General features: G+C 39.1%; 2 protein-coding genes across 3 annotated transcripts in view; one reads left to right on the top strand and one right to left on the bottom strand.

The window, feature by feature from the left end:
* Positions 1-40: 40 nt before the first annotated feature.
* Positions 41-18,541, bottom strand: CCDC47 (coiled-coil domain containing 47). The gene is made up of 13 exons (XM_010981703.3): positions 18,334-18,541; positions 13,449-13,729; positions 12,878-12,985; positions 12,207-12,381; positions 10,684-10,805; positions 10,366-10,431; positions 8,040-8,141; positions 7,721-7,831; positions 6,908-6,993; positions 5,524-5,582; positions 5,125-5,234; positions 4,734-4,901; positions 41-1,697 (listed from the first exon to the last, which is right to left on the bottom strand). Exons 2-13 carry the CDS (start codon positions 13,710-13,712, stop codon positions 1,617-1,619), a joined length of 1,452 nt encoding a protein of 483 aa, XP_010980005.1. The 5' UTR covers positions 13,713-13,729; positions 18,334-18,541; the 3' UTR covers positions 41-1,616.
* Positions 18,542-19,111: 570 nt separating this feature from the next.
* Positions 19,112-27,902, top strand: part of DDX42 (DEAD-box helicase 42) — a 34,694-nt gene continuing 25,903 nt past the window's right edge. The window contains exon 1 of one of the 2 annotated variants that reach the window (XM_031468870.2): positions 19,112-19,272. The gene's annotated coding sequence lies outside the window, so the exon portion shown is untranslated. Of the gene's footprint in view, positions 19,284-27,902 lie in introns of both variants that reach the window. The other variant, XM_010981702.3, reaches the window with a different exon arrangement.

Raw genomic sequence — 27,902 nt, 5'->3', positions numbered from 1 at the left:
ATGCTTAAATTACAAAATTAGCTGCCATGGTCCAAATGTGTGGGATTTTAAGAAAGCTTTTATTAGTCAAAAGATAGCTAAGCAAATCAACTTTGATTTCTAAAATGCATTTTAAAGGTTTGTAAAACAAGACTAATTCTAGAGTTATATAGCATTAAGGTAATTAAATTTTATGTTATTTTTCTTATTTTAATAACTTAATTTCATGAACTGTTAAAAAATATTACATTTGCATCTCAGTTTACACATTTCTGCATTAACTTTTGCAGGTTATTAATTAAGAGAAAAATTAAGAGAAAAACCCATGTGAAAAATTTCCATGCAGTTACAAAGGCAGCAGCACATGCTGTTTTCACAGCAACTTGTCATTGCCTCAGAACACACCTGCACATAAAGCATCAAAAACAAACAAACAAAAACCCACCCACCCCTCTCCCACCAAAAACCCAACCCTTTCCCATCCCCAGCAAAAATTACCGGGTACAAGCAGTGACTTAAAAAATGCTTTCTTAGTAGGAAGCATTTATAAAATGCAGATATCTGAACAAGCTAAAAGCTCGTGCAGATAGATGGGCCTCTCCCCCAAGAGTTCCCTCCTCCAGAGGCAGAGAGAACTCTCAATAGTTTAGGAAAGCTCATTTTTAAAAGTACATTTATGCATATTCATGGCTATTTCTTTATAAGAATATACCCAGCCTCAATTGTGGAAGAGATAAAAGCAGAAGGAGAAGCAAAGGGACGCAGCCATAACACAGAGAACAGAGCTTCTCCGTGAACATCCAATAGGTTGCAGCAACCAAGAAGGAAAACATTTGTGACTTCACATAGACCACTGAGCTCATCTAGATGAAGCAATTAACTTTTCATGCATGTGTTACTTAAAACATACAACCACTTAAAATACAGCATTCACATTGTCATTGGCTCGTGGTAGCAGGTAGGAGAAAACCGTGCTCCTGTACTACCTATCCCTAGAATTTTCCACGTATGCATAAGTATCCTAAAGCCTACAGGTAGCCTACAATACTGGCATCAGCACCTCCCACCTACAAAACATATACTGAACTAGACTGTTTTGAGTCCCTGAAATTTCAATACCACGTATGTATAGTGTTCTAAATTTTACTTTTTTACAAGTTTAATGTAGACACAGAAGAAAACACCAAGCAATGTTTATTGTGCAATTCCAATAGTTATTTGTGGAATCTCAGTTTAGAGTCAGTCTTCATAGCCATTTCAACTGCCTAGTTTGAACAAAAGCAACAATCTAACTATGTACCTATAAATTTCCATGGTATTTCTTCAAACATCAAAGCACTAAAAGCACTGATGACTCATGTTCTAATTTTTTAAATGTTTTAAAACTACAGATTTCATATAGCATTCCTTCTATAAAATAATCAAAACTGGATTACCTGGAAGAAAATTACTGAAACAGAGTCCTTCCAATGTATCTATAACCTTTGTAAAACTCCATACCCAAAACAGAACAGATGACGACATAAGGATTTCTCAGTCTCTGGGAAACTTTCAGATGAAAAATGAACTGGTGTTTTTTGTTTCCTGGGATTTCAAAATTTACAGGTGGCATCAGGACTCAGATCTCTGGGATGACTTTACATAGCTTTCACTTTGATTTGTTTCATTTTCATTTGCTTCTTCTCCAATTTCTTTTGCTCACGCCTCAAGGCAGCTTCCTAGAGTAAAAGAGGGAATCCAAAATTAGATCTGAGCACTTGTTTTAAAAAAAAAAAGAATCAAAATTAGAATACTGCCTATACTATTTATGCCTGCACCACAAATAACGTTCCAGAAGATAGTTATAAAAATTGCTAATTATGTATGTTGGTTACTGAAAAGTAACTTGAAACAAAGTAAAGGTAACTAAAACCTCAACTTAGGGAGAAACTAAACACTACATTTAAGCAGACTTTGTTATTCTGGTCTGATTTTTCCTATACACAGGAAACACTAGCCCAACTTTCATTGTTAACATATGTATCTGCCAAGGATTTGTATTTCAGTTCTAAAACCTTAAGATCTTGCTTGATCAGGTTATTAATTGTAAATCCCTTCTTATTAGCATAGATGTTACATTCAAGCACAACACTTTTCAATTTATAATGTTCAATTGGGAACTTTTATCATATTTTTATTTAGGAATTAGGAGGCTGTGCAGAAGGAGAAAGAAGCTTCAAACACATAATTCTGGTACCAAAAGTTACTGGTTATTATTATCTATACTGAGTGAAGTCACAGAGGCCAAAGTATGACTCCACAGTTAGTTATTAGTGGTCATATCTGATTAAAGCTTATTTCAGCTGCAATCTCAAACTTAATTTTTTTTTAGGGGTTTAAGATAGAAAAGTCCTGAACAAAATACACCTCCACTGGTACAAGATTGAGAAAATATAGGGGAGGAAAAATAAAAGAACATAGTATATATAAAGTTCTTGACAGTATAACAAATGTAGTTTCAAAGGATGATCTGTAAATTGTTGGTTTGGGAACTACTGATTGTGTCAGGTTCCCACACTAGATAACAGAAAACTATCCATCTATACAGCAGTATAAGCCTCAATGTTTATATATCCACAGCTGTGCTATTATGTAAGTATTTCGAAGAACTGAACTTCTTTGGAAAAATGCATTCTGAGTTTGGGTTCACAAAGGCAGGAACGAACCCACCTCCCTTGGCAGCTGCTGCTTCCTGTGAGGGCTCAGGAGCAAGCAAACAGCAATAGCGTATATGTCAAAAGCTATATACTCTTCTGGGACAGCTATATAGAATGGTCAAAATACTGTCGCAAAGTCCCTTTCCCACTGTCCCAAGCCCTACCTCCATCATACTCATTCTTTCCCCAACACTCTCCATCCTTACCATATTACATACTATATGCATGTGTAAAATTACCAATGCACAGAATACAGCATAGTGGTTAAGAGAAGAAATCTGTTTACCTTAACATATTTAAGAAACATATTTCTGTTAATGTCAATAAATTACATGAAAAATGTTCCTTTTCAATAATAATTCAAAAAATGCAAAACAAATGAGATACCACTTCTACACTATCAGAATCATACATTTAAAAGCTTGTTAAATAGTTTTCATAAAGATATGAGTAAAGAGGAACTCATATCATATCCTGGTAAAAGTATAAATTGGTACAACTTCTTACTGACAGCCAATCTCTCTCTTTCTCTCCTAGGATCATTTTCCTCAGGAAATAAAAAAAAAGCACAAATATGGAAAGATTCTTGATAGACTACTGTATTTTTAATATAAAAAGTTTATAAGATGATCTACATTAAGAAAAAGGATACGTACACTAAACATATATGTAGTTGATGAACTAAATAAACTATACAGGGTTAACAGTGGTTACTTTAAGGATAGCAGTTGTCTGAAGAATTATATTTTTATAGGATAGAATTAAGGTTAATTTTAACATCTGTGTATATGTTTCTTTATATTTTTCAAATTAAATATGTAACAAAACAAAACAAACAAAGCTATACCAGTAGTGGCAGGAAGGTCCAAATCGTTTGTATAAATGAGCCATTCAAGCCAGAAATTCACTAAAGTTTTTTTTTTTTTGGTTCCTTTCTCATTTAACTTACTGGATCTTTTCACAAGGTACCTAGGCCTAGATACTATACAGTGGTAGTTCTAAAAAACACATGGTTTATAGCCACAAGCAGTTTACAATCTGACTCAAGTTCTGGGCCCCCTTTTTCTTAAACCTATTGTAGTTTCAAACCCTAGAAATAACTAGAGAACTTCTTTTCTCATAGAAAAATGAAAGGGACTGTCTATTAATGAGTCCATGTAGATTCTTCCAGCATATCCATTAGAAAGCCATTTATGTTTATAAAGAACATTGCATAAACACAGAGCTCTATTTTCAGAGGGAAAATACCCGTCAACTAAACCAAACCAAACCAAACATGATGAGGAAGGATAGGATGAGAGGAGTCCTGCTGTATTCTGGGCACTTCACCCAACAGCATTAATAACTCTACCGGCAACTGAAGTGTCACACAGGGCTCACTTTTTCTTGGCAGCCTACTCCCTCCACTTGCAAGAATTTTCTTCAATCCCTGAGGTTATTCTCATTAAAATTCACATTTCTTAGCTTTGTTCCCTTCCTCTTTTTTGACCAGCATTTACAAGGATTAAAATTTTCGAGCTGGACTACAGCATTTCACCTCACAAAATGTGAGAACATGCTGATGTTTGAAACACAGCACACTACAGCCCCCAAAGCTCCTAAGTTTGACATTCTAGTTATGTACAAAATATAAAACAAAAAACAAACAAAAAATATTAGAATTCTCTAATTCTATGATCAAAATAAAAATTTCATAGAACAGGGTTATTTGGACCACAGGGCACATGTGCTGGCTTCTATTAAAATTCTTAATTTCTTTCCACTTCAGTAACTGCTTAGCTTGAAAGGTGACAGTGGAACTTTCAAAAAGGGATTGGGCTGGAGGAATGGAATAATTCACATCATTCTCTAGGATCACAGACTCTAACACAATTTGAACAGGAAGGATTCTTTATTCTTTTTTATAGGACCACCAACTAACTGTTCCAAGTGCTGAGACATGCTAAGCTTTTACTCTGTGCACATTCCCACACAGAATTACCTTAGGAGCCAATATGGCACAAATAGGCATCCTTAGAAGTCTTAGTTTTACCCCAGCAACAAGAAAGTTTGTCTCACCTCCAACCTGCGCTGTTTCTCAGGATCTTCCTCATTCATGATCCGCTCCTTCTCTGCTCTTTTCTTCTCCTCACGCCGAGACTGTGCGGCTTCCTGTCTCTGCACGTGCGTCAGCTTCAAGAAGTTCTCCTCCACGCGAGCTCTGTTCTTGTCTGCTTTCTGTTTGCCCTTTCCCCAAGAAACAAAGCGTTTCATAAGAAATTTAATTCAATCCAACAGAAGCAAAATCCCATTTAGTATTCCTTCATAAAACCAGTCTCATTTAGCACTTTCAAGTCAACTAGCAAAGACACAATTGCTGAAATCACTGATAGCAGACACCCCCTCGCCCCCCCACGGGGAAAACACAATAAAAGGCGCCAACGTATACAATAAAGGCTGCAGGTCTTACTTCTCTGTTGAGTCGGAACTTTTTGGCTTTATCAATAGAATAAATCACCATGTTCATTAGAGGTAGTAAAGCCTCCATATCCTTTGGGTAAGTGTTACCTGAGCCAGGCACTGGAAAACAAAGCCATTTTCCTATTGAGTTAATGGCAGCATTCATACTTCTGGTATTAATTAACTTTTTTTTCTTTCTATATTAACCTTTCTCCAAGTTTCTTAGGCAGCTAAAATGCAAAGAAAATAGAAATTAAAATATCTCTTATTGAAGAAACCCAAAAACCAATAAGCTGGCATGGGGTTAGTTTTAACGGAGTTTTTAATAGCTACCATTTAGGAAGAAACAATACTCTCCTTAAGATCATCTCACAGAAAACAAAGAATCCACAGGACACAGAACACTTACCATTAAATGTAAACAATAGTGTCCTCTTAGTTTCAGGCAGCTTTAAAGGCTGACCTTCCCTGTCATAAAAGAAAAGGCTATTTAGAAAGAACACGAGAGAGAGAGATTTTCCAAGTACATAAGTCACCCAATTCACTTAGATGAACAGATACCTGCAAATAATCAGCACAGTATTTGGCTTGGCGTCCCCAAGTTCAATACAATCTCAGAGCCCAGAGGAGCTTTACAAGTCATCTGGTCTACTCATTTATCTGACGGATGTATTTCCAAGTGATCTTTATCCTATCCTTGAACAACCCCAGTGATGTCCCCTTCAGGGAGGATATATTTCATCTCACCAGGGGAGCCAGAAATGAGCCTATATTTAAGTATGAGGCCCATATTTTAAATAACCTTTTTATTTTGATGGAGTTTTATGTTTTATTTCCAACTCTTAATCTATCTTCCTATAATATAGGATCTTATTTTGATTCAGGCTCAGAATAAACTTAGAAGTAACCTACTATAGCATATATACTTTAGTTCTGACTCACCAAAGATTCCTCTTGCAATCTTTGACTTTCAACCCCCCCTCACTTTCCCCAACACGCAAAATGCTACACGAATGCCACAACATGATACTTTGCCCACAGTGCTGTTACTGAGTTGAGCAAGGCAAGGATGATGCAACACTATCTAGAGGCACAAATAATTTTGATTACTCGAGTCATTCTGACACAGAACTAAAATCCAAACTGGCTTTTAACTGTACTCAACTCCGCAGCTTATGAAAGAGTAGCCCTTAGCCAAAAATTTAGGTCAGAACCAATTCTACACCAAGGATAAGCTTAAATATGCTCTGAGACAGGCTGTGAATTCAAACAACAAACTCAAGCCTTTAATATGTACATTTGAACATTATTACTATAAAGCCAGAAACTTTATGGGCATTAAGGGTGTCTGATAATATGCCAGAAAGAATATAATCACCCAACCATTTAAAGAAGGAAGCCAGAAAAGGCCATGAATTACAAAACTCACAGATTTGCAATCAAACGTTACAGATTCATATCATAAATTAAAAAAAAAACACTTAAGACTACAAAGGATAGAGATTACCAATGCACTTTCTTCTATTAGCCATTCTATGAGATTCTCAGCTGCCTCACTGAGTGGGTGGTGTTTACACACACGGTGACACATGCAAATGGGGGAGGCTTATTTGTCTCCCATGGGTTTCCAGTTACCTTCACAATGCATGTAGTCAAAGTAAAGGAAAACCTGGATGCCTGTCACCAACGTCCCTCACTTATTTGGGAAGAGAAATTGCAGGAGCACCTTTCAAGTATTTCAACACAGAGAGCTAGTGAAGATAATAATTTCAGTATTTTTATTCCATACATACTCTTGCATAATTTTTGGACCAGAGAACTGGTCTGAGAAATGAACAGATTCAATCTTGTCAGCATAGTGTGTAAGAAAATGCACCATCTGAAATAAAGAAAAGAAAATTATTTTTTTAAAGTAGGTTTGATGCATTTCCTTTTTTTTCATAAAGATATTCACTATTTAATCCTTCTTACTTTTATACAATGTCGTTAAGGCTAAAGTTTAAAAAAATTAAATTTAAATAAGGACTCGCTCTACAAACAAACTAGTACCTTTCTTTAGTCATACCAACGATTAAAATTCTTCCTACTTAGCTGCTGAAAGTATCTTTCAAAATAATGTCCTAAATACGAATGAGAGCATGAACATAAAATCTAAAATAATTTCAGGGGATTCTTCACAACCACATCTCCCAGAACTTACATTTAGAACTGTCTTTGAGGTATCCTGTATTTTTATGATACTAAGATGTGTTGTTACGATACACAACTAGTAAGAAAAAGATAGCTCTCTATGTACCCATCTGCTATACTACCTGAAACCTTAAAAAAATGGCACTAAATGACATGGTGATAAGGATTAAAGTTGTAGTCCTTTTTCAAAAAACTTGAAAGCCGTTAGCAACCCTAGGGACAATTTCCTCTTGATTTAGAGAGAACGTCTTAACTAATCACACTGCCTCTTTGACAAGTTAATCTATTGTTTAAAGAAGGTGTTTTAATGGTTGTGTGGGAAAGAAACATAAAAAAGAACTTGTACAGTGCGGCTTTCAGGGAGACTGCCCTGTAAATGGCCAAGGTATGCAAACACATGTCAGTGTTACATTTACCTTTGTATCCATCATTCCGTCAGTGACTTCTCCCATCTCTGACAGGATGGCCAAGGAGTCTGGCAGTCCATACTTCGCTCCAGACTTAGGTTTGTCACTACAAAACTCACTCTAGAGGAAGAAGTAATTGAAAGTAAGACATGACATTTTATTATGCACGAGGACTTTTTTTTCTCAAGAGAATATGTACTGACCTATTTCAAACTGGTGTTTAACAATGTTCAAGTGATATAATTATCCTATGCTCTGAAGTGGAATGTTTATGTAATGAAAAGGCACAGTTTCTGCATATTATTTGAGTTGGAAGAACTTGACATACCAGATCCTGCATCTCTTTCTGTAGTCGCACCAAGGCTTTCCGAGTGCCAACAGCAAACACATAGGTATCCATGTCTTCATCATTCATGGTTACTTTTATTTGCTTAAAAAAGACAAAAACAAAAACAACAAAGCTAACCTGTTAGGTTCTAAAGTCCCTAATGAGCTGATTTGAGTTAATCAAAAGGTGCACTGTGATCAGTGGACTAACCTAATCAAGTGAGTCCTCAAAAGGGACTGGGTCGTTCCTGAAGAATGAGTCAAAATGTGAAAGAGCTGTGGGGGTTGGGGTGCACCACACAGCAAGGACCTGAGAATGGCCTCTAAGAGCTAAGAGTGGTTCCCAGTGACAACTAGCAAGAAAATGGGAACCTACAACTACGGGAAACTGAATTGTGCCAACAGCCCAAATGACCTCAAGAAGGCCCCAAGCTCCGGAGCTTCAAGTCACTGAACACATCAACTTACTGGTGGACGGGAGGGGGCAGTGTACCCAGAGAGGGGATGAAGTTCTGTGCATCACCTGCAACCCCATGCCTCACTTCTATTTGGCCTTTCCTGAACTGTATCCTTTACAATAAACTGGTAAATACAAGTAGTATTTTCCTGAGTTCTGTGAGTCATTCTAGCAAACTATTAAAGCTGAGGGGAGGGCTGTGGGAACTTCTGATTTAGAGCTGGGCAGTCAAAAGTATGGTGGCCTGGGAGTTGCAACTTGCATCTTAATTGTCAACAATCTTGTGGGACTGAGACCTTTAACCTGTGGGATCTGGCACTAACTCCAGGTAGATAATATGAGAACCAAATTAAATTGAATAGTTGGATACCCAGCTGGTATCTGGTGAATGAGAAAACTGGTTGTTGGTGTTAGAAAACACCCCAGGGGTGGGGTTATAGCTCAAGTGGTAGAGCACATGCTTAGCATGCATGAGGTTCTGGGTTCAATCCCCAGTACCTCTTCCAAAAATAAATAAACAAACCTAATTACCTCCCCTCCCCACCCTAAAAAAGAAAAAAACAAAACAAAACAAAAAAAAACCCCGAGGCAGGTTAAACAGTTTTTAATACTCTAAATTGGGTGAGAGATACAGTTATAAGCCTGAAGAGTCTGGTATGATAAAACATGACTACTATTAGATAAAAAATGACCAGTATATACATGTAAGAAGGACAATGCTAATGTAGGGAAATACAGAAGACATCTGGCAAGATGGTGGCTGCTTAAGGTTTCCTGCCCTTCCATCACTGAGGGAAAATTACACAAAGTAACACTTTAGACAGAACCCAGGAAAGAGGGCTAAAAAATATAAAGAACCATATTTTTTTTTGAGGCTGTCATTGCAGGGAGGGAAAAAAAAAAGGTAAAAGGATGGCTGGCTCAGAGGCATAAAGAAGATTAAGTCTATCTCAGGAAAGAACGGAAAATGATTAACAATACTCCGAAGAATAATTTCTACAAAAGGAAGGCAAAAAATGCAGCACAACTTCCTCCTTTGAATTTTAACTGACGAAGCTCTAAAAATTAGTAGATCAAATAATCAGTGGCCATGTTATAAAAATTGAAATAAATAAAAGATACAGGTTTGCAACTAAAAATGAGACCTTTAAAACAGCAACGAGTTTCAATCTGGTAAAAATTATATCAATGTAGCACTTATTAACCAAGTACACCTTTGTATTTTGATATGTATGCATACACTTCTTGTTCTACTAGTTTATAAAAAAGAAAGCTGCCTTGTGTATTTTTGCTTCTTGTAACAGTGGGAGTCAGCACAACTATTTATTGGAAGAATAAAGGGAGCGGGAATGTGGCATTTCTGATGAAGGACACAATTTGCAGATTAACATGTTAATTCAATAAAGGGAAGAAGGTATACCAAACAATAAGGTCCCCAGATCATATGATGAGCTCATTTGGCCCAAGATCCATTACCTGAAGCAAAAAATTTTTGAGAAAAAAACCCAGCTTACTGCCAAAGATAAAAGCAGACACAAGGAGAAGAATTAGCTATGAGGGTAAACTGTCTGCAACCATCGATTTTCCCTCCATCATCCAGGTTGATACAGCTGATCTACCTGGTGGTAGAGTATTACCTCCTTCCCTACAAAAAGCATGTGTGTCTCCCCAACCCCTATCCCCCGCCCCCGACACACACACAACTGCACACTGAATGGAAGATGATTTGTCTACATAGAAAAGGTTACATTTTTTGGCAAGGGACACACTGTCAGAAAAGTCCAAAGAGAATCCAGGCAAGAAATAGAATAAGCTCTAAGAAGTTACAAATTCACTCTGTACAGAGAAAACCAGCAGGAAGAATACATACCACTTGATCACTCACTGGCCTCATCATCCGGGCCAGGACATTCAGTAAGTCCTGTCTCTTGAGGAACTGAAAAACAAAACAAAAACAAAGATCAAGAGAACAGTTGCAACTCCTACTTACTATAAAGAAAAGACTTTGGAGGGGGAATCAAATGCTTTATCAAATATATTCTACATTTGCCAGTCAGCAAAAAGATGATTTTCAGATCTCATTTTAAGTCAAACATGAAAGAAATAAGACTCTGAACCTACATGATTTGGGATCACACTGGAGAAAACGAAACAAAGATATTCACTGTACCAGAAATTCCCTACTTACCCTCAGCTGGATAAGCATCCCCTCACAGCACACTCGACCCGAACACCACAGGTTGTAAATGTGCTCATTCTCCTGGTTCAGCTTTCCTGTGCTGGTGGCTTCTTTGTTAGTTCCATCATCCCCTAGAGGTAATACCACTTAATGTGATTCACTGGAAATGTTGGGGCCTTAACACCACACCCTCTTCTACTCAGACCCCAGAATGATGATAACTTCAGGTCAGCATACTTTGCTATCTTATAGAACTCTCCTTTGGAACAGATTACAATAGATGGGCATTATTATTCCTTTTACTTTTAAAATGCTTTACTGTCTCCATTAAAAAATCATGGACTCCAGCTTTACTTTCTGTGTCCTTGTTACTTAAAATGATGATCAGCATGGAGTACAAATTTCTCAAGAGCAGGTACAAAATGGAGCAAAGTCAGTTTAAATGTCTCTGCCAGAAATTTAAAAAACAAACAAACAAAAAACCTTCCTATATAGTGAATAAAAAATATCATTAATACAAACTATTCAACACCCCCTTACTGTGTCACCTTCCAGTTAACTTTATCCAAGTTTGCTTTTCCTACAGCAAAATGATAATAGTGGTATTAAGAGTTGTATTTTAGATCTAGAAAAAGCTCAAATTTCAATCATTTCCTCTCTTCACTTTATTCATTAAGTGAACCAAAAAGTGCTCAGCCTTACAAGGTAAAGCAGACTGACCCACATGAAAACGCACGAACAGAAGTAGAGGGCATTAAAGGCTGCTTATTTTTTTCCTCTTTGGACTTTGGAAGCAGGTAGACTAGGTTCCAATATCATGGTTGCAATTTAATAGCTCAGACAACCTTTAACATTTCTGGACTTCAGCTCCTTCCTTAGGAAAATAGAAACTATACCCAACTGACAGTATTGTTACAAAGATTAAATAAGACTCAATGAATACAAAGTATGAATCAATGTATACAAAATACGTAGCACAACATAATAAACAGTCCTGCTAAAGAGCAGAGGAAATGGATACTTGCTTGTTATTAGAAGGAAGCAGAGTGTTGAAAGCCAAACAGGTGAAGGTGGGTGAGTCCACCTTACCCCACATACTACACAATGACAGGGCTTCCTCTAAGACACTTTAGTGTACACCTCTGCAGTGGATCTCAGACCAACGTGCCTAAAACCTGAAGGACTTCTGAGGGATTTCTGATTTCTAAAAGATGAACTGAAAGCTTTTATCAATCTACCTAAAATGTCAGGATTCTTTGCTTTTGGCCAGACTTTTTATCAACTTTCGATAACACCAATCATCTCATAGTCTGAAGCTGTATAGCAAATGTTAATTAATAAAGATGAGAAAATTATGTCATAAATGCAATTTATTCAGTGTGTAATACCTAACAAAAATGGGATCTTTGAGGAAGGAAAAAAGCATCCTCTTCAGCAGTCCATGAAAGCAGTGAGACGCTTACACTGAGGGAAATAAGCAGTTCTTACCAGGTGGTTTTCAGCAGGCAGCTAGACTTGTTAGCCTAACTTACCTACTAAGGTAAAGTTGCTCTCCAAAAGCTCCCTATGAGTGTTAAACCAGGCCTGAGCAAGGCGACTGTTTTTATTCTTCCCAATGATATAATTCATGATGTAGGCGAGCAGACCAGTCACCATCAAAATTTCTAGGTAATAACTCTCCCAACTGTTCTGGAGATGTGCAGGGACCTAAAGAAGAACAATCATTCCATTAATTGTTGGCTGAGGCTGAAGTCTAACTCACAGGATGAAGGAGACTGAGAAAGTCCATGAACAGAAGTAAACACTTTACATAACTGTCACTGAGTACAGCTATACTTTGACAAATACGTCCATTTTGGTGTTCTAGGTCAGCTTTGTAAAAGAGTCTTTAAGGAACTATGAGGATAATCAAATGGGATGAAAAGCTGGAAAGCCCTCTGTATTCATCTTGATTCTGAGTTTTGCCCCAAATAAATCCAGTGTCTATCCTCTTCATTCCTTGATAAATAAAACTAGGACGGCTGGAATAAAACACAGGGTTGTTTCACTGGGTGTAGAGCACTATTAGGAGAACTGATGCCAGACTCTTTCATGGCTCCCACTGTTACACCAACACCAGCTATGTGTCACTAATTATATTTCTGAGATGAATGACAGCAAGATATTGTTTGTTACTTTGAAGTTCAAAATCCTGTATACCTACATCAACAATTGTTATTGGGTCTCTATTTTTGCTAGAAGAAGTATCTGGTTTGTCTTCATAACCTTCAAATTCTTCATCATCATATGGCTCACTCTCGGTGTCTCCCTCCTACAGAAATGAGGCACAATCTGTTTTTCCCCACAAATGTCACCAGCAATTTTATCTCATTTTCATAGGCAACATTTGCAGAGGAAAACAGAACATGAAAGCAGCAAGCATAGAACACAGAGATATTACATGTTTTTAACAAATGATGACTCTCCATGCTTTTGAACTCTAATTCTAAATGACATAATTTCCACCCACCAACACCCACCCACCCAACTCCTTCCCCAGCCAGGCTTTCCACACAGGAGAAAAATAAAATTCACTGTTTGATGACTGTAAAAGGTGGGAACATACTGCAAACATTTAGAAGAGCTCCACCTACTGAATAAAAATGAACATACCAGAGAGTAAAGGTCTCCCTCGGACCTGGGCATTACTATTAATTAACATCTGGGGAAAGTGCTAGTTACGCATTTTCCCATCCTTCCAATTTCCCAAGAACTCAATAAAAAAGAGCCTTTACCTGCGTATCTGCATCTTCAAAATCCCCTTCTTGGTTTTCATCCTGCCCTTCCAACTCCACCGTAGTCTCATCTTCATCATCTTCAGTGGTTATCACCCGTTGAGGAGATTCAGTAACAGACTCTTCTGTGACATCCTCAAATTCAGCAAAGTCATTATCATCATACTCTACTATGTCTTCTTCATCCTCGAAATCATCAAACTTGGCTTCAGAGACACTCCCAAATACCAAAAGGACAACACAGAAAGCGTGGAAGGCTTTCATTGCACTTTAAAAATGAGCTTAAAAAACAAAAACAAAAAACCTAAAAGGACTGCCATTTTACATATATCAATCAAATTTTGTAAATAGTTAAAAATATATCTAAGCCTCTTTCCTGCTTTTCTCTTATTTAATACTATTCATTTCCAATAGCATTATATAAACAACAGTTAAGGTGAGGATCAAGAGATCTGGGTTCTAGTCTGGACTCTCACTAGTTATCTGTAAAATCTCAGACAAGTCATTTAATTTCTTTAGGTTGGTTTCCATTTATACTATGTATTCAGTGAGCATTCTTGGAACGCCTATAAAAAGCTTTACATAGGAACTGGGAAGGGGAATAATGAAATAAGAATGAGATGCAATCACTTATCTCTTAGGGTAACAAAAACGATACATGAATAGAAAAGCCACTCATCCTTAGATCTTTATGTGCGGATATCATCATCATCATCATCATCATCAAAGCAAATGTTTAAGACTCTAAGTGCTAAGCACTGTCCTAAAGGCTTTACAAAAAGCTACTAATTTAATTCTCATAACAAGCCTTTGAGGAAAGTAGCTAATTAACATCCCCATCACAGATAAGGAAAAGTGAGGCACAGAGATGCTAAGTAGTACAACTACCAGGTGACACAGAGCTATGGTTTGATCCCAATTTTGCCTCCAGAATCCCTGATATGACCCACTTCTCAGGCTGCTTCTCAATAGTGTAAGACAGTGGCTGTGATTCTGTTATTTACTTAAAGTAGCAATTTTTTGCTAATGGAATTAAATACACTAATATTTCATAGCTTTCTGAAGAGAACACTAGGTATTCTACCATCTAAACAAGTTCTTGAACCAACAAATATAATGAAATCAGATCTGTGATAAAAATATAGCAAATGATACGAAAACACGAAAGACAATGAAATCATCTTACCAAACATTTAAGGCTTTACAAAAAAGGGGAGATCATGTGAGTTAGAGTTTGAATGGTAGTTAGACTTCAACCATCAAATCTATCTAGGCTGTATTTCCAGTCCTCCCCTCTTATTTAAACACCAGCCCCGTATCACTGATTGTCTAACAGACATGTCCATTTTGATGCCATACAAGTTTTTTCTGCACAGGGTCAGAGAGTAAATATCTTAGGTTTTGTGGGTCACATACTGATCTCTTTGCATATTCTTCTTTTTTAAAAAACAAACCTTTAAAAATGTAAAAACAATTTTTAGTTCACAGGCTGTACAAAAACAGTCTGCCTCTGGGGTTGCATTCTGCTGACCCCTGCCCTCCAATTATCTCAAAATCAACAGGTACCTGAATTTTTCTATATTATCATCAATCCCATGTTTTCCAGTCTCATACTTGTCAAAAACAGCAAGATACCTAATTTCTCACTTTCTTTTCCCTTTGAAATCTAATCAGCCATCAAATTCTGGTGTTTTCTTCTCTGATTCCCAAAGCCACCCTGATAATCCAAGTTATCACCACCTCCTCAAGAAGCACAGTATTATCTTAAACGGCATCCCTTGTCTTAACTTCTTCCCTACACCCTACTTCTCCAACCTAAAAGCAACTATTATCCTTCTAAAACACAACTTTTGCTATGTCAGGATTCAGTAATCATTGAAGGCTAACCAATTTCTGCAGAATTATGTAAAAACTCTTCTGGCTTTCGCTGCTTTTCATAAAATGATCCTACCATAACGAATCAAATGTGCCTTCACTGAGCATATCCCCACATCAGACGCTATGCCAAGAAAATTTAGCTTCAAGGATATGTGTTACAGTATTACAATAGGGAAAATCTGAAACTGGTTAAACACGCATACATAACAAAAAACAAGTTTACTTCTTGTTCATTAAAAAATTGTCACAAATTAAGTTAGAACTCATGTTGTTTTAGAAGCAAATACACAAACAAAAAGATTTAGAAGAACATACACCTACATGTAAAGTTATTATATATAATAAGATTATAAGCATTTTGCCTTTATTTTTCTAATTTCCCTCTGATGTGTTTTTGCAATAAAAAGTTCTTTAAAAAATGAAAGCACAGCTTCTGCACTCAAGAAGAGGCACTGGACTGAGGAACAGCTATAGCATAAAGGACTAAAACAGCATATTTCAGGAGTTTGGTGTGTTGGAGCATTGGGTCTGCAGACCCAAATGGGGGAAATGAGGATAAAAAGGCCAGCAGGGGCCAGGTCATGATGATCCTTATTTAAATACCACCTGAAGCAGGAAAAATAGGAAGTGGCTGAGATGATTAGACAGGAGATAAAACAGACTGAACTGGAGAATGACAGGAAAACAGATTTTGACAGATACTTAAGAATTACATTTGTCAGCATAAAGTGACTGAATATACGGAATGTAGGAAAGAAAGATCTGGGGTGATTCCAACTTTTGCTTTGATTAACAGCTGGACAAACTCATCCTTGAGATAAAGAACAATAAAGGAGGAAAAAATTGGGGGAAATGCAGTAAATTAAATGTAGTACCTATTGAAAATTTTGGAGTGTTTTCAAGCAGAATGTTAGATGACTAACATTTATCTCTTAATTTTCACAATATCTCTAAGGTATTTTACAAAAGGAAAAAAGGAAGTAGTTTGAAATGTAAGTCTGGAGTTCAGGATACAAGCTGAAGCTGGAAATAGAGATGGTGTGGAAATTGATGAGATCCCAGGGAGCACTGAGTTGGTTAAAAAAAAAGGGGGCGGGGACACCAAAAAGTCTTGAAGCAAATCATAACAGCTAAGAGGTGGGCATAATAGGAAGAACTGTAATGGGAAACTAAGAAGGAATGGTTAGAGAAAAAGAGACTTTGGTCAAAACGGTATCAGAGAAGTCAAAGCAGAAGCATATACCTAAGAAGAAAACAAAGCTTGGTTTTAATTGCTGCAAAAAGTTCAAGTAAGAAATGGACTAAAAATTTCCAAATGTTTCTAAAGAAATCATTATTGGCAACTGTGGAGGAGTGGTTAAGTATGGAAGCCAGGATGCAGGGAGCTAAGTACTAATGGAGTGAATGGGTGGCAAAAAGAAGTATGTACTAATTTCTTAAGGTGCTCTGGGATAACAAATATTCTGTATCTCGTATTTATAATGCCATAAATTCATAAAGGAAATCAGTTCACTATCAAAGGCTATTGCCCAATACCTTGCAACCACTGGCTGCTCAAGAAATAGTCTCAGAATTGGACAAATTTCTTAAATTTTGAAAGGCACAAATGATTTGAGAAATGTCACCACGGATAGGCCAATACTATATCCTTTCCAATACTCGATCTTTGAGGTTAGCACCAGGGGACATTTTATGGGAAAACATAGCTGCCCTCTCAACAACAACCTCAAAGAGGTTTGTGATGTGTCTCTAAGCATCCCCAGGTTCATAACCAAAAGTAGAAGAAATATGAAAAAGAGCACACATGTTGGTGGAGTTATATTTGTTTTAAAACATCAGCTCCACTATTTGCCAGCCATATGATCTTGGACTAATTACTTAAATCTGGGTTCCCCACCTACACAAAGGGATATTCAGTGGCTACTTGCCTCATAGGACTGTAGTGCATGTTACAGGAGGTATGTGCCGGGGACACAGCAGGCACTCATTAAATATTAGTTCCCATTATATCCTTCCACTGAGCCCTTTAAGATTTAAAAATACTTCATTGTTAGTGTTTCCCTTACAGATCTCAGTTTTAAACTTATTGAAGTAGAAGCAAATCAAGGTTAACACTGGCACAGTCAACCTGATTAACTGCCTGCCAAAAGGTCTGATCACTTCAAACTAAATTTCCACTTAGAATGTTCACACCAATAAAAGCACTTCTAAGATCTCTCAGCACTGTGTAACAGGGCTCCTTCAAGGTTATTTAGGTTAAAATTACCTAAGCCATTTGTGCCTTGGCCTTCCCTCTGCTGCACCTGTCACCTCATTTCTCAAACGCACAACTCCCTGCCTGAGACTCCTGGGGCAGGGAACACCAGCACTAACAAGTCCGGTGTGATTCCTTCTGCTGGCTCACCTGCCAGTCTCATAGACTGGGTCTGGACTTAAAAATGAAAGTGGAGTAAGTGCAGGAATCATTCCTTGCTGGCATGTTAGATTAGGCCTTCCTGACAATGGCCAGACTCTGAGGCTTCTGGATATCACAGAGACATTCCCCTGTCTCCTTACCCACGTTGGGTAAAAACATGCCTTATGTTAGAAACCTTCAGAGAGGACTGACCACAGAGGTTGCTGCTTCTCTTAAACCAGCCGGGTCGTTTTTTCCCAGCAAGGAGAATCAATTCTATGCTCCATTCTTTCTGCTGCACACTGTAGGCTTCCTCTAACTCTGCTCTGAGAGTTGGCATTTGCTTACAGTTCTGGAAGTTCCCCCAAACCGTTAAAGTCACTCTAACTCCGAACAGAACCCCCAACAGAAAATGGGCCTAGGGGTGGACAAAGTTTGGTTTGTTTTTAAGAAACCCGGGAGAGGCGAGAAGGCGCGGGGACGGTGCATGTCATCAAAGGCTGGACTTAGGGGCTTGGGTGGGAAATGGGACCTGGCTAGGCCACGCAACTCAGCGTCACCGCTCGGCCTTGCCCGGCCCCACCGGCTAGCCCGTCACGGCCCGCTTCCTACCTGTACTGGGGGCTAGAACCTGGCCCAACGCTTCTCCGGCCGCCTCCTCTATCCCGCCAGCCTCTTGGCCAGGCCACCGTCTGCCGAGTCACTACGATTTCACTGCCCGCGACGCCTCTAGGACACAGTGGGACGAAGTAGCTCGGTCACGCCGCACCACTCTTCACGTAGCCTCCGCCATCCGTTACGTAGACTGCGTGCGGCCTGTCCACGCCTGCGCGCGGCGCGGGGGCGGGACGCGGCCTCGGGGACCGCGCCCTCCCCCGCCCAGCTGAGGCGAGGTGGGGCTGCTGGGAGAATTACATAACCCCCGCCCCTGGGCCGGAACTGCTCCAGCCGATCCCAGCGCTCTCCACTAGGGTGCAGTCAAGCTGTCGTCACGTTGAACCCGTGCTCCGGAAGCTAAAGGTCGCCATGCTTTACGGGACCACGTGGCCAGAGGCAGGCGGAGAAATGTTGCCCAGGTCTTCTTTGCAAAAGAGCGGAGTTCAGGGGATCGACAGTTTTATGTATATGTGGTTTCTGCCCAAGCCGTTTTCTTATGACTTTGGGGAGGCTCCCTGTCACTGCTATTTTCTTCACTCCCAGGCCCACTTCCTCAACAGGCCATGAACACTTCTCACCAGCATCACTGCCTGCCAGAGTCTGAGTCCGGGAGGCATTCTGGAGCTTTAAATTCCGGAACTCGCGGCGCCTTCCGGGAGCCGTAGACCCAGGCCCCGCCCTTCTGCCCGCGCTCTCTGCACTGCGCATGTCCGGTTTGTCTTCCCCTCCCCCAGTCAGCAACGGGCCGAGAGGCGGCGGCGGCGGCGGCGGCTGCGAAGGGGGCGGAGAGGGAGGAGCGCGGCGGGACCAGGCCTGTACCGCGCGTACTTCGGGCTGTGGGATTTTCTTCACGTCGGCGGTAGTTAACAGCTGCCGCTGCAGCCACAGCTGCAGGTTTGTGCGAGGTGGGTCTGAACTCGGGGCCGTAACCCATGGGACACCGGAGGCAACTGCGGGGCCTAATGAGGGCCAGGGAACCGCGGCCTCTCTTAACAAAGAGTCAGTGGAACCTCCGGGAATCTGAGGCCCAGGAGGCCGGGGAGGGGTGGGAGTGCGGGGCTGAAGCCTCGAGGGGTCCTTCGAGCCTCTTCGTCCTCCCACGACTCCCGCTTCTCCCGCAACTCTTACGGAGGCCCAGTTGGCGGCTTTCCGGAGGCAGCGCTCGCCCGCCCGTCCGCCCTGCTAGGGAAGGTATTTGCAGGGTACTGGGCTCCGGGAGAGGGATAGCTACGGGGAGGATTCTGACCCAGGTCGGCAGCAGCTGGCAGATGCTAGCCTCCAAATCAGGGGGACCCTATAGGCAAAAGTTGCCAAATCGGAAGACGGTAAAAGACGTGGTCGGTGATCTTTGTGTAGCTTTGAGTACGTAAGTGATTAGCATCACCATCGTCACACAAACTTTTTTGCGGCCTACTTAAGAGCTTATCTGACGTGACTAAATAATTTATGTGGAGTTGCAAGCATACGGGCTAATGATAATGTAAGGAAGAACTGTGGTACTATTCCAGAGTCTGGGGGAGTCATAGCCGCCTTATCACTTTCGTGAAGCATTGTCCCCTTATCCCCTCACTCCTTTAGGCGGTCATTCAGTTTCTCTGGCTTCCCATGTATATTGTTTTCTGTAAATGATGTTTTTATATCTATTCCCTCCTGTGCACACACCTCCGAGCTTCTTAAGGGCACAGATTCTGTCTTAATTCACTAACTTTCCAGAACCAAGCCCAGTTCTGGCACATAGAAGGTGAACAATAAGTCTTTCGTACCAGAATTGATTTTTGGGCTTTCAGCAGTGGGATAAAAATGTCTTCTATTTTCCTTTACCTAGAAGGGGCATTTTATGGCCTAATCTGCACTTCATTCATTCCAGAAATATTTTTGTCGGTACCTTCTGTGTGTCTGTTTCCTCCCACTGTTCTGGGTCTGTGATCCCTCCCCTCATGAAACTTAATTTCTAGCGGAGGGAAGAGAGACAAAACAATATGTAAATTATACTATATGTTAGAAGATGATTGATGCCTTAGGTTAAAAAAAATTAGGCTGGAAAGAACAATGGGGAGGTGTTGCATTTTGAAATAGAGTGGTCAGGGAAGTATTTACAAACAAGATGATATTTAGACAGGCTCGAAGGAGGTGAGGGAGTGAGCCTAGCTAGTTTTTGTGGAAATAAGGCAGAGGGAACAGCAAGTGTAAAGACCTTGAAAAGGACAATGCTGGCCTGTTAGAGGAACAGTTAGAAGACCAGTATGCTTGGAGCACTGTGAGCAAAGGAGGGAGTAGTAGGAGATAAGGTCAGGGAAGAATGGGAGTGGGGGTGGGGGAGAGCACAGAACAATCAGGGCCTTTTAGATTGTTGTGAGGATTTCACTTTTCTTCTGCCTGAGATAGGACCTATCTGAAGGTTTGCAGTAGAGGAGTGGTAAGATTTGACTTACATTGTAATAATATGTGTAATTCATGGAAGAGTACAGTTCTTTATGTTTCAGTTTTATCAAATTGATAGTCATATAATCAGCTTTTAATTTCTTTAAGCCAACAGAGAAAAGAGATTCTTCTAAAATAAGTGTAACCCAGCATTTACTTATTTTTGCCTTTAGAATAATGTGTTGAAATTCTTGGGTCTTAACAGATTCTTGTTAAAGAACTAACAGGTTTATAATGCGAGATAGTCTCAGGGCAAGTTATTAGATACAGTAGATGGTGATCAGCTAGAACTGTCCCCTCCAAAAACACAAGTGATAAAGTAATGTAATTTTATACTTACTGGTTCTTAGTTATTTTTAAAGTCATTTAGTTTATATCTTAGTTTCCACCATTGCCCAAAACATAAGCTCTAGCCAAATTATCTTTCTTATGCTCCACACTTATTCTAATTTCCTAGCCTTGCTATTTCTAGCTTTTGTGCCTAGAGTGTCTTCTTCCTTCACACTTCACTACTCAGCTTGCATCTTTCTGTGTCTAGCCTGAGTTCCTAGCTCTCTTTTGAAGCCTGTTCCCACTTGTCAGCTCATGGTGATCTCTGACATCTTAAGTGTCATGTGGCACTGATACATAGAATTCCTGATTTGAAAGAAACCTGAGAAGTCTAGCTTGATATTCTCCTTTTACCAATGGAGAAATTGATTTCTGGAGAAAAACTATTAGTGATACACATGACAACTAATATATATTGTGCACTTACAACATGCCAAGCTTTGTTCTAAGTATATTTCTGGGTATGAATTCAATTTTTCACATCAACCCTGTGAAGTAGGTGATAGTCTCACCATCTTACAGATGAGGAAACTGAGGCCAAAGAAGCTAAATAACTTCCACGAGTTTCCCATCAAGTTAATGGCAAAGCCAGAGTTTAAACGCAGTCAGGCTGGCTCCAGAATCTGCTGTTATGATTTTCTGCTAAACCACAGCATTTTAGTGCCTAAAACAGTATCAAGCAGGACTTTATGTTATCTTTAATTTTTCTCCTCAGCCAAATTGTAAATATCCTTGGGTCTCCTGTGTATCAAATAAACATGAACAATGAGTGTATTCTCTAGAAAACAGAAAAGGAAAAAATAAATAAGCCTGCTTCTTCACTCATAAAACTTGTAACATGGAGCTGGAGAGAGAAATCCAGAACACAGATAGTTACGAGTAAATCTTGGGTTTTTGAAGACTAGAAGGGGAGTTTGAGGAAGGAGATACCACTTCTCTGGGGAGGATCATATTTGTGCCTTAGTTCTAGGAGTTGATATTTGAGATAGGCTTTGAGGAATAGGACTTAGGTAGGTAGGTATAGAGAGAGATGTGGTGGGGAGGGAATGCAGGTGGAGGGAAGAGCCTTCACCAAAGTGCTTGTAAAGTAGTTTGTTGTCTCATTCCAGCCTAAGTAACTGTGGAAAGCTATTTAATCGAAGGGAATGACAGGATCAGAAATGTAAGGCAGGAAAGTTTGGGCCCAGTGTCTGGAGGAACCTGGAAGGAGGTTTTGCTGAGAATCTGAACGTTCACCTCCCTTGAGTGTGACTTTCTCTAGTTTCACAATATTAACAAACACCTGCCAAAGGAGATGGAAATTTATTTTCTCTTTTCTCTATTTCTGACCCTCTATTACTTCACCATTTAATACTTTACCACGTAGTGTCGCTTCTCGTGGATTATGGAGTATTTGCTGGTTGTAGATGCAGGCTCTAGATGTATATCACCACCACTTTTCTGATAAAAGACATTCTTAGAACAGTTAAGTTGTGAGGTTGGGGGTTACTTGTCAAATGTCAAGAATCTGTCCCCTCAAAAGAGGCCTTACCTGGTTCTATTTGTAATAGCTTCCCTTTTGCCTTGGTTGTCTGGTTGTTTGTTTTAGGAAATTATTGCAATAGTGGAAGTGGGAAAGGAGAGGTGTGCCTCAATACTGGGCACATAACAGAAAGTGGTTATCAGTGTTTATAGAATAAAGCAAAGTTATTTCTCAGACTAAACTTAGGTGGTTCTCTTTAAAGCAAATCTCATAAATTGTGTTTATAATTCTATTATACAGATAATTCTTTTCAAATTAGATGTTTTATTTTAAAAAGCACTATTTTTTAAAAAGAAAAAAGCTAAAATTTCACAAATATGTTTGCCTTTCAGAGTAGAAATTGAGGTCTAGACAGTGTTAATCTCTGTCATAAACTGAATAAAATAATCTGAAAATATATGTGCAAGTGGAATTCTAATTCTTTAGTTTTCATAGTTTTTTTTTTATCTGTGGTAAAATACACATTAAAAAATCTTAACCATTTTTAAGTGTACAGTTCAGGGACATTAAGTACATCCACACTGTTTTGCTACCATCACCACTATAGTGTCCACAGAACTCTTCATCATGTAAAACTGAAACTCTCCCCATTAAGCAGTAACTCCCCACCCTCCACCCACCTAATCCCTGGCAAGTACCATTCTACTTTCTGTCTATGAGTTTGACTATTCTAGGGACCACATATAAGTGGAATCATACAGCATTTGTCCTTCTGTGACTGGCTTGTTTCCTTAACATGATGTCCTCAAGATTCATCCATGTTACAGTATGCGTCAGAATTTATTCATCCATTGATGGACACTTGGGTTACTTACACACCTAAGTGGAATCATACAGCATTTGTCCTTCTGTGACTGGCTTATTTCCTTAACATGATGTCCTCAAGATTCATCCATGTTACAGCATGCGTCAGAATTTATTCATCCATTGATGGACACTTGGGTTACTTACACACCTTTTGACTATGGTGAGTAATGCTACTATAAACATGAGTGTAAAGATGTCTGTCCCTGCTTTCAGTTCTTCTGGATATATAGCCGGAAGAGGAAATGCTGTATCATATGGTAGTTCTATGATTAATTTTTTTGAGGAATCACCAAACTGTTTTCCATAGTAGCCGAATCATTTTCATTCCTACCAGCAATATGCAAGTGTTCTGGTTTCTCCACATCCTTGCCAACACTTATTTTCTGTTGTGTTGGGTTTTTGTGGGAGTTTTTGTTGTTGTTTGTTTTTAATAGTAGCTGTCCTAATGAGTGTGAGGTGATAATGGTTTTGATTTGCATTTCCCAAATGATTAATGATGTTGAGCATCTTTTCGTACGCTTACTGGTCATTTGTATATCTTTGGAGAAATGTCTATTCAAGTCCTTTGCCCATTTTTAAAGTTGGATTGTTTTTGTTGCTGGTTGTTGTTTTTAATGAAACGTGTGAACTTTAGCTGGGTATTGGGAGCCATGCGATTTCTGTATCCTCTGAAGCTGTTGCGTGTTTTCATCTTTCCTGTCATCAATTTTAGAAGTGTTTATGGAAGCAGAGGTGAAATTTCAGAACTGTTTGATAGGAGTTTGCCAGCTTGTGGGAAGGATTTTCCAGGCGTATTATTATAACTAGAGAGGAGGTTTAGAAGTTCATGTGTGTGTGTCCTGTATGACCAAATAAAAGGAACTTTGAGGAGACCCACAAATAGCAGGACTACAGTTAATTTTTTAATATTCTCACTGTTTTGACTTTCTTATCAACTACTTAGTAGATGTCTCTTCTCCAAACAGTGTTTACTTAGAGGATGCAGATTAATTTTAATAGCCTTAAAAGTTTAAGCGAAAGAGGGTTCCTTTTTTCTTTTCTTTTTTTCCCTTTTTTTTTTAAACATCATAAAACCAAATAGAGATTAGATCTTCTGTCTTTGGTTCTTATATCAGCTACAGTCCCTCAAACCTCTGTGATTGTCAAGGATCTATAGCCATATATATGGATTAATGTAGGAAAAACTTTTCTCAAGAGAGTGTGGAATTAATGGTACATTGCGGATGATCTGGCTTAGATTTAATCAGGAGATCTAGATAGCTAGATAGCAAGGTTTGATAATGGGGGATGATGGTTTTCCAAAAATGAATGTTGAAAAGCCTGAATGCATGATATTTATTCATTAAACAAAATTTTTGAATACTATACACACACTAGGCACTAAGGATACAGTGCTGGACAAAACAGGCGAAGTCCCTGCCCTTGTGGAGCTAACATTCTAGTCAGTGGGATAAATAGAAAGCACAATTGTTTGGCCTTACTAGAGGCAATTAATTAGGGAAAATGAACAGTGTGTCCTAGATCACACTAGTGAAAGGTTTGAGGACAGTTAAGTGTTCTCAGCCTTTGAGTTGACCCAGATCTCCAAGAGTTAAAGAAGAAAGTATTGCATATTGTGCATCTTATGTCTGTAAGCCATTAAACAACTCTCACCTGCCCAAAGTCACACAGCCTGCCTGTTTGTGGCAAAAGTCATATTTTTAAAACCAAGTGTTGAATTTGTTTCTTTTGTAATTTGAGCCCTTTGATTATTTAGTAGGATTAATTTATGTCATGCCCATCCTTTTCTCCTATCCTCAGTCTTGGGGGTGAGGGAAGAGTTTTTTACTCCTTGTTAAGGATTTTGGTCTTGTCAGGTCTCCACAGCACCTGGTTTCTATGATTTCTCCTTTCATTCTACATCTTTGATTTTTCTGTTTGTTGGCTTTTCCTCTTTGGCATAAAAACGTGCTTACCTTTTTCCTTAAACAAAATTCTTCTGGTTAACACCTCACACTCTCCTTCCTGTCATTGTTAAACAGCCTGGAAAGTAATCTGTATTCCTCTTGGCCTAGTCTTCATCCTCTACCACTTACTTACCAATCATTCCTTAACCCTGCCCCTATTGCTCCAACAGAGGCATTTTCTTTTCTCACCTGTCTTCTCTTTAGTTTTTACCACTGGGCATTACTTTCTTTCTGTAAAACTTCCCAACCACCTGTGTCACTGTTCTCCGCTATTCTCCTGTCTGTTCCTTCTCAAGTTTCCGTATGAGCTTCTCTTCCCAGCCCGTTCCTAGATATTGACGTGCACTACGATTGCTTTGCCCCTCTTGTCATTCTCTCTGTGCCCTGTCTCTGCTTGCTTATCTGCATAGGTAGCCTCAAATGCAAGTGTCTCATATCAAATCTATCGCTCCATCACACATCTCTCTCTGTAGTTACAGACCTTGTTACTTCTCCTTAGCTTTCCTGTAGATACTGAACTGATCTCATCTTCTGCCTGCTTCTCCATGCCTGGCTTTATAGGTTTTCATCTCTGTTAATGGCACCACCATTCACCCAATCTGTAAAAGCCAGAAACCTCCAAAGTTATTCTAGACTCTTCCTTCCTCCTTAGCTTCTACATCCAGTTATTGGTCACTCACCACAGTTGATTCCTCCTCACAGATCTCTAAGTAAATAACTCAGATCCACCATCTCTGCCTTTTCTCCTTCCTCATAACCACTTCCTTCATTGTTCAGGTACCTTGTCACTTTACATCTGTATTTTTATAACAACTTCCTAATCACCTTCCTTTTGTCCAACTTGTCCTACTATCGCTCATTTAATCTTTCTAAAACACTCATCAGAAACATGTCCCCTTTTTGCTTAAAATTAATGGTTCCTGATAGCTGGCAGAATACAGTATATTCTTAGCATAGCATAGAAAACTGTTCATCTGAGCCCTCCTTGTCTTTCTGAACATGTGCCCTGTAACTTTCCTAAGTGTCCTACTGAACTGCACCTGCACTGAACTATTTCCAGTTTTCTGTGGTAGTATTTACGGTGCCTTCAATCTGAAATGCCCTCTTCTGACACTTCTTCCTGGATCTAATGCCTCTTCAGATTTCAAAACTTAACACTGGTGTCATCTCCAGAAAAACTGCCTTCTACCCCATTCATCATAGATTGGGTACCCTTCTGCTGGGCCATCAATGAGTGCACTTTGTGCAGTATCTCTGTAAGAACATGTCATTTTTTTTTAAAGCTGGCTAAAGTATACTGTGAACTCCTTGAGAGTAGGACTGTTATTTTTCATCTGTAAATGCCCAGCACCCAGTATGCCGCCTGACCTTCCTCAGCAAGCTTTTAGTAAGCCATTGAAAGTTTTCCTGCTAGGAGATTTGTTCTTGTAATTCTTAAAATCTACCCAAACGTAAAGGTTTTTTTTCCCCTCCATCCTTCCTTTGCCTACTTTCTGATTTCTGTGGCTTATTTATTAGCAGCTTCTTACATTATATGCACTAGGAAAAATGAGGTTTAAATTCAGAATCTATCGTTTTTGTTGCTTAGGAACAACTCTTGTAAAGCCAGGCTTACAGATTGGTTAAACAGTACTATCAGATGGTAAAGTTTTCTGGCTTGTAAATATTCTTAATAAATCTCATCTCACTAGAATTATGCTGATCCCCCTAAAGGGATTCCTGAAGAAAGCAGGAAATGCTCTTAAGGTCAACTAAACTGTTACTTATTAAGTGCTTATTATAGCCATAAATAACTTCTATGGAAGGTCTAAAATGAATAAGGACAGTCCCTACCTGGAACTAAGGGTGGAGATTGACATAGCATAAATCAAATTTAATACTTAGCAGACTGAACTGCTATATAATAGTAGTTGAAACAAAACCTACCAGGTGTACGTGGGGGAGGGGCATGGAACCAGGAAAGTAGAGCGTGGTCTACTTCAGCAATGCCATTGTAAAAAGCAGTTTTTGGAACTCTTTTCCACATTGGATTCAGAGTCTATTATAAACATTTAAACTCTTCTTATTAATGGTAAACTTTAATACAAAGAAGAAAGTAAAAATAAAATAACTGCTATTAATGTTTTGATAAACAGCCCTCCAGCAATCTCTGTATAGGTAATACATGCTTTTACATTGAGTTACATTGTGAATCATACCACCCACCTTGTTCATGCCCTTCTCATGTTACTCAGTGTATAATGGACACTTTTCCATAAATGTTAAGTAGTAATTAAAATTTTTAAATCATGGAATGCACATTCCCTTTGGCTCAGCAATTGCATTTTAAAAATTGATCCCAAGGAAGTAATCAAGAGTATGCACAAAGATACAGCTATATATGTTGCACAACATTGTAAAACTAGTGGAGAAATAGATTTATTAACATTTAAAGATGTTCATGTTATTAGGTGAAGAAATCAGTAGCTAAATATGTACACTATGGTTTCAGTTTTTTT

Source organism: Camelus dromedarius, chromosome 16, assembly GCF_036321535.1.
Source record: "Camelus dromedarius isolate mCamDro1 chromosome 16, mCamDro1.pat, whole genome shotgun sequence".
Taxonomy (NCBI): Eukaryota; Metazoa; Chordata; class Mammalia; order Artiodactyla; family Camelidae; genus Camelus; species Camelus dromedarius.
This window is presented reverse-complemented; position numbering and strand designations above follow the sequence as displayed.

Excerpts from the sequence above, each read along its gene's own strand:
- CCDC47 (XM_010981703.3), bottom strand. The coding sequence starts at position 13,712 with ATGAAAGCCTTCCACGCTTTCTGTGTTGTCCTTTTGGTATTTGGGAGT. Across the intron at positions 12,986-13,448 it reads TTGAAGATGCAGATACGCAG|GAGGGAGACACCGAGAGTGA; the intron begins GTAAAGGCTCTT and ends TCATTTCTGTAG. Across the intron at positions 7,832-8,039 it reads AGAAAGAGATGCAGGATCTG|AGTGAGTTTTGTAGTGACAA; the intron begins GTATGTCAAGTT and ends TTCTTCCTCTAG.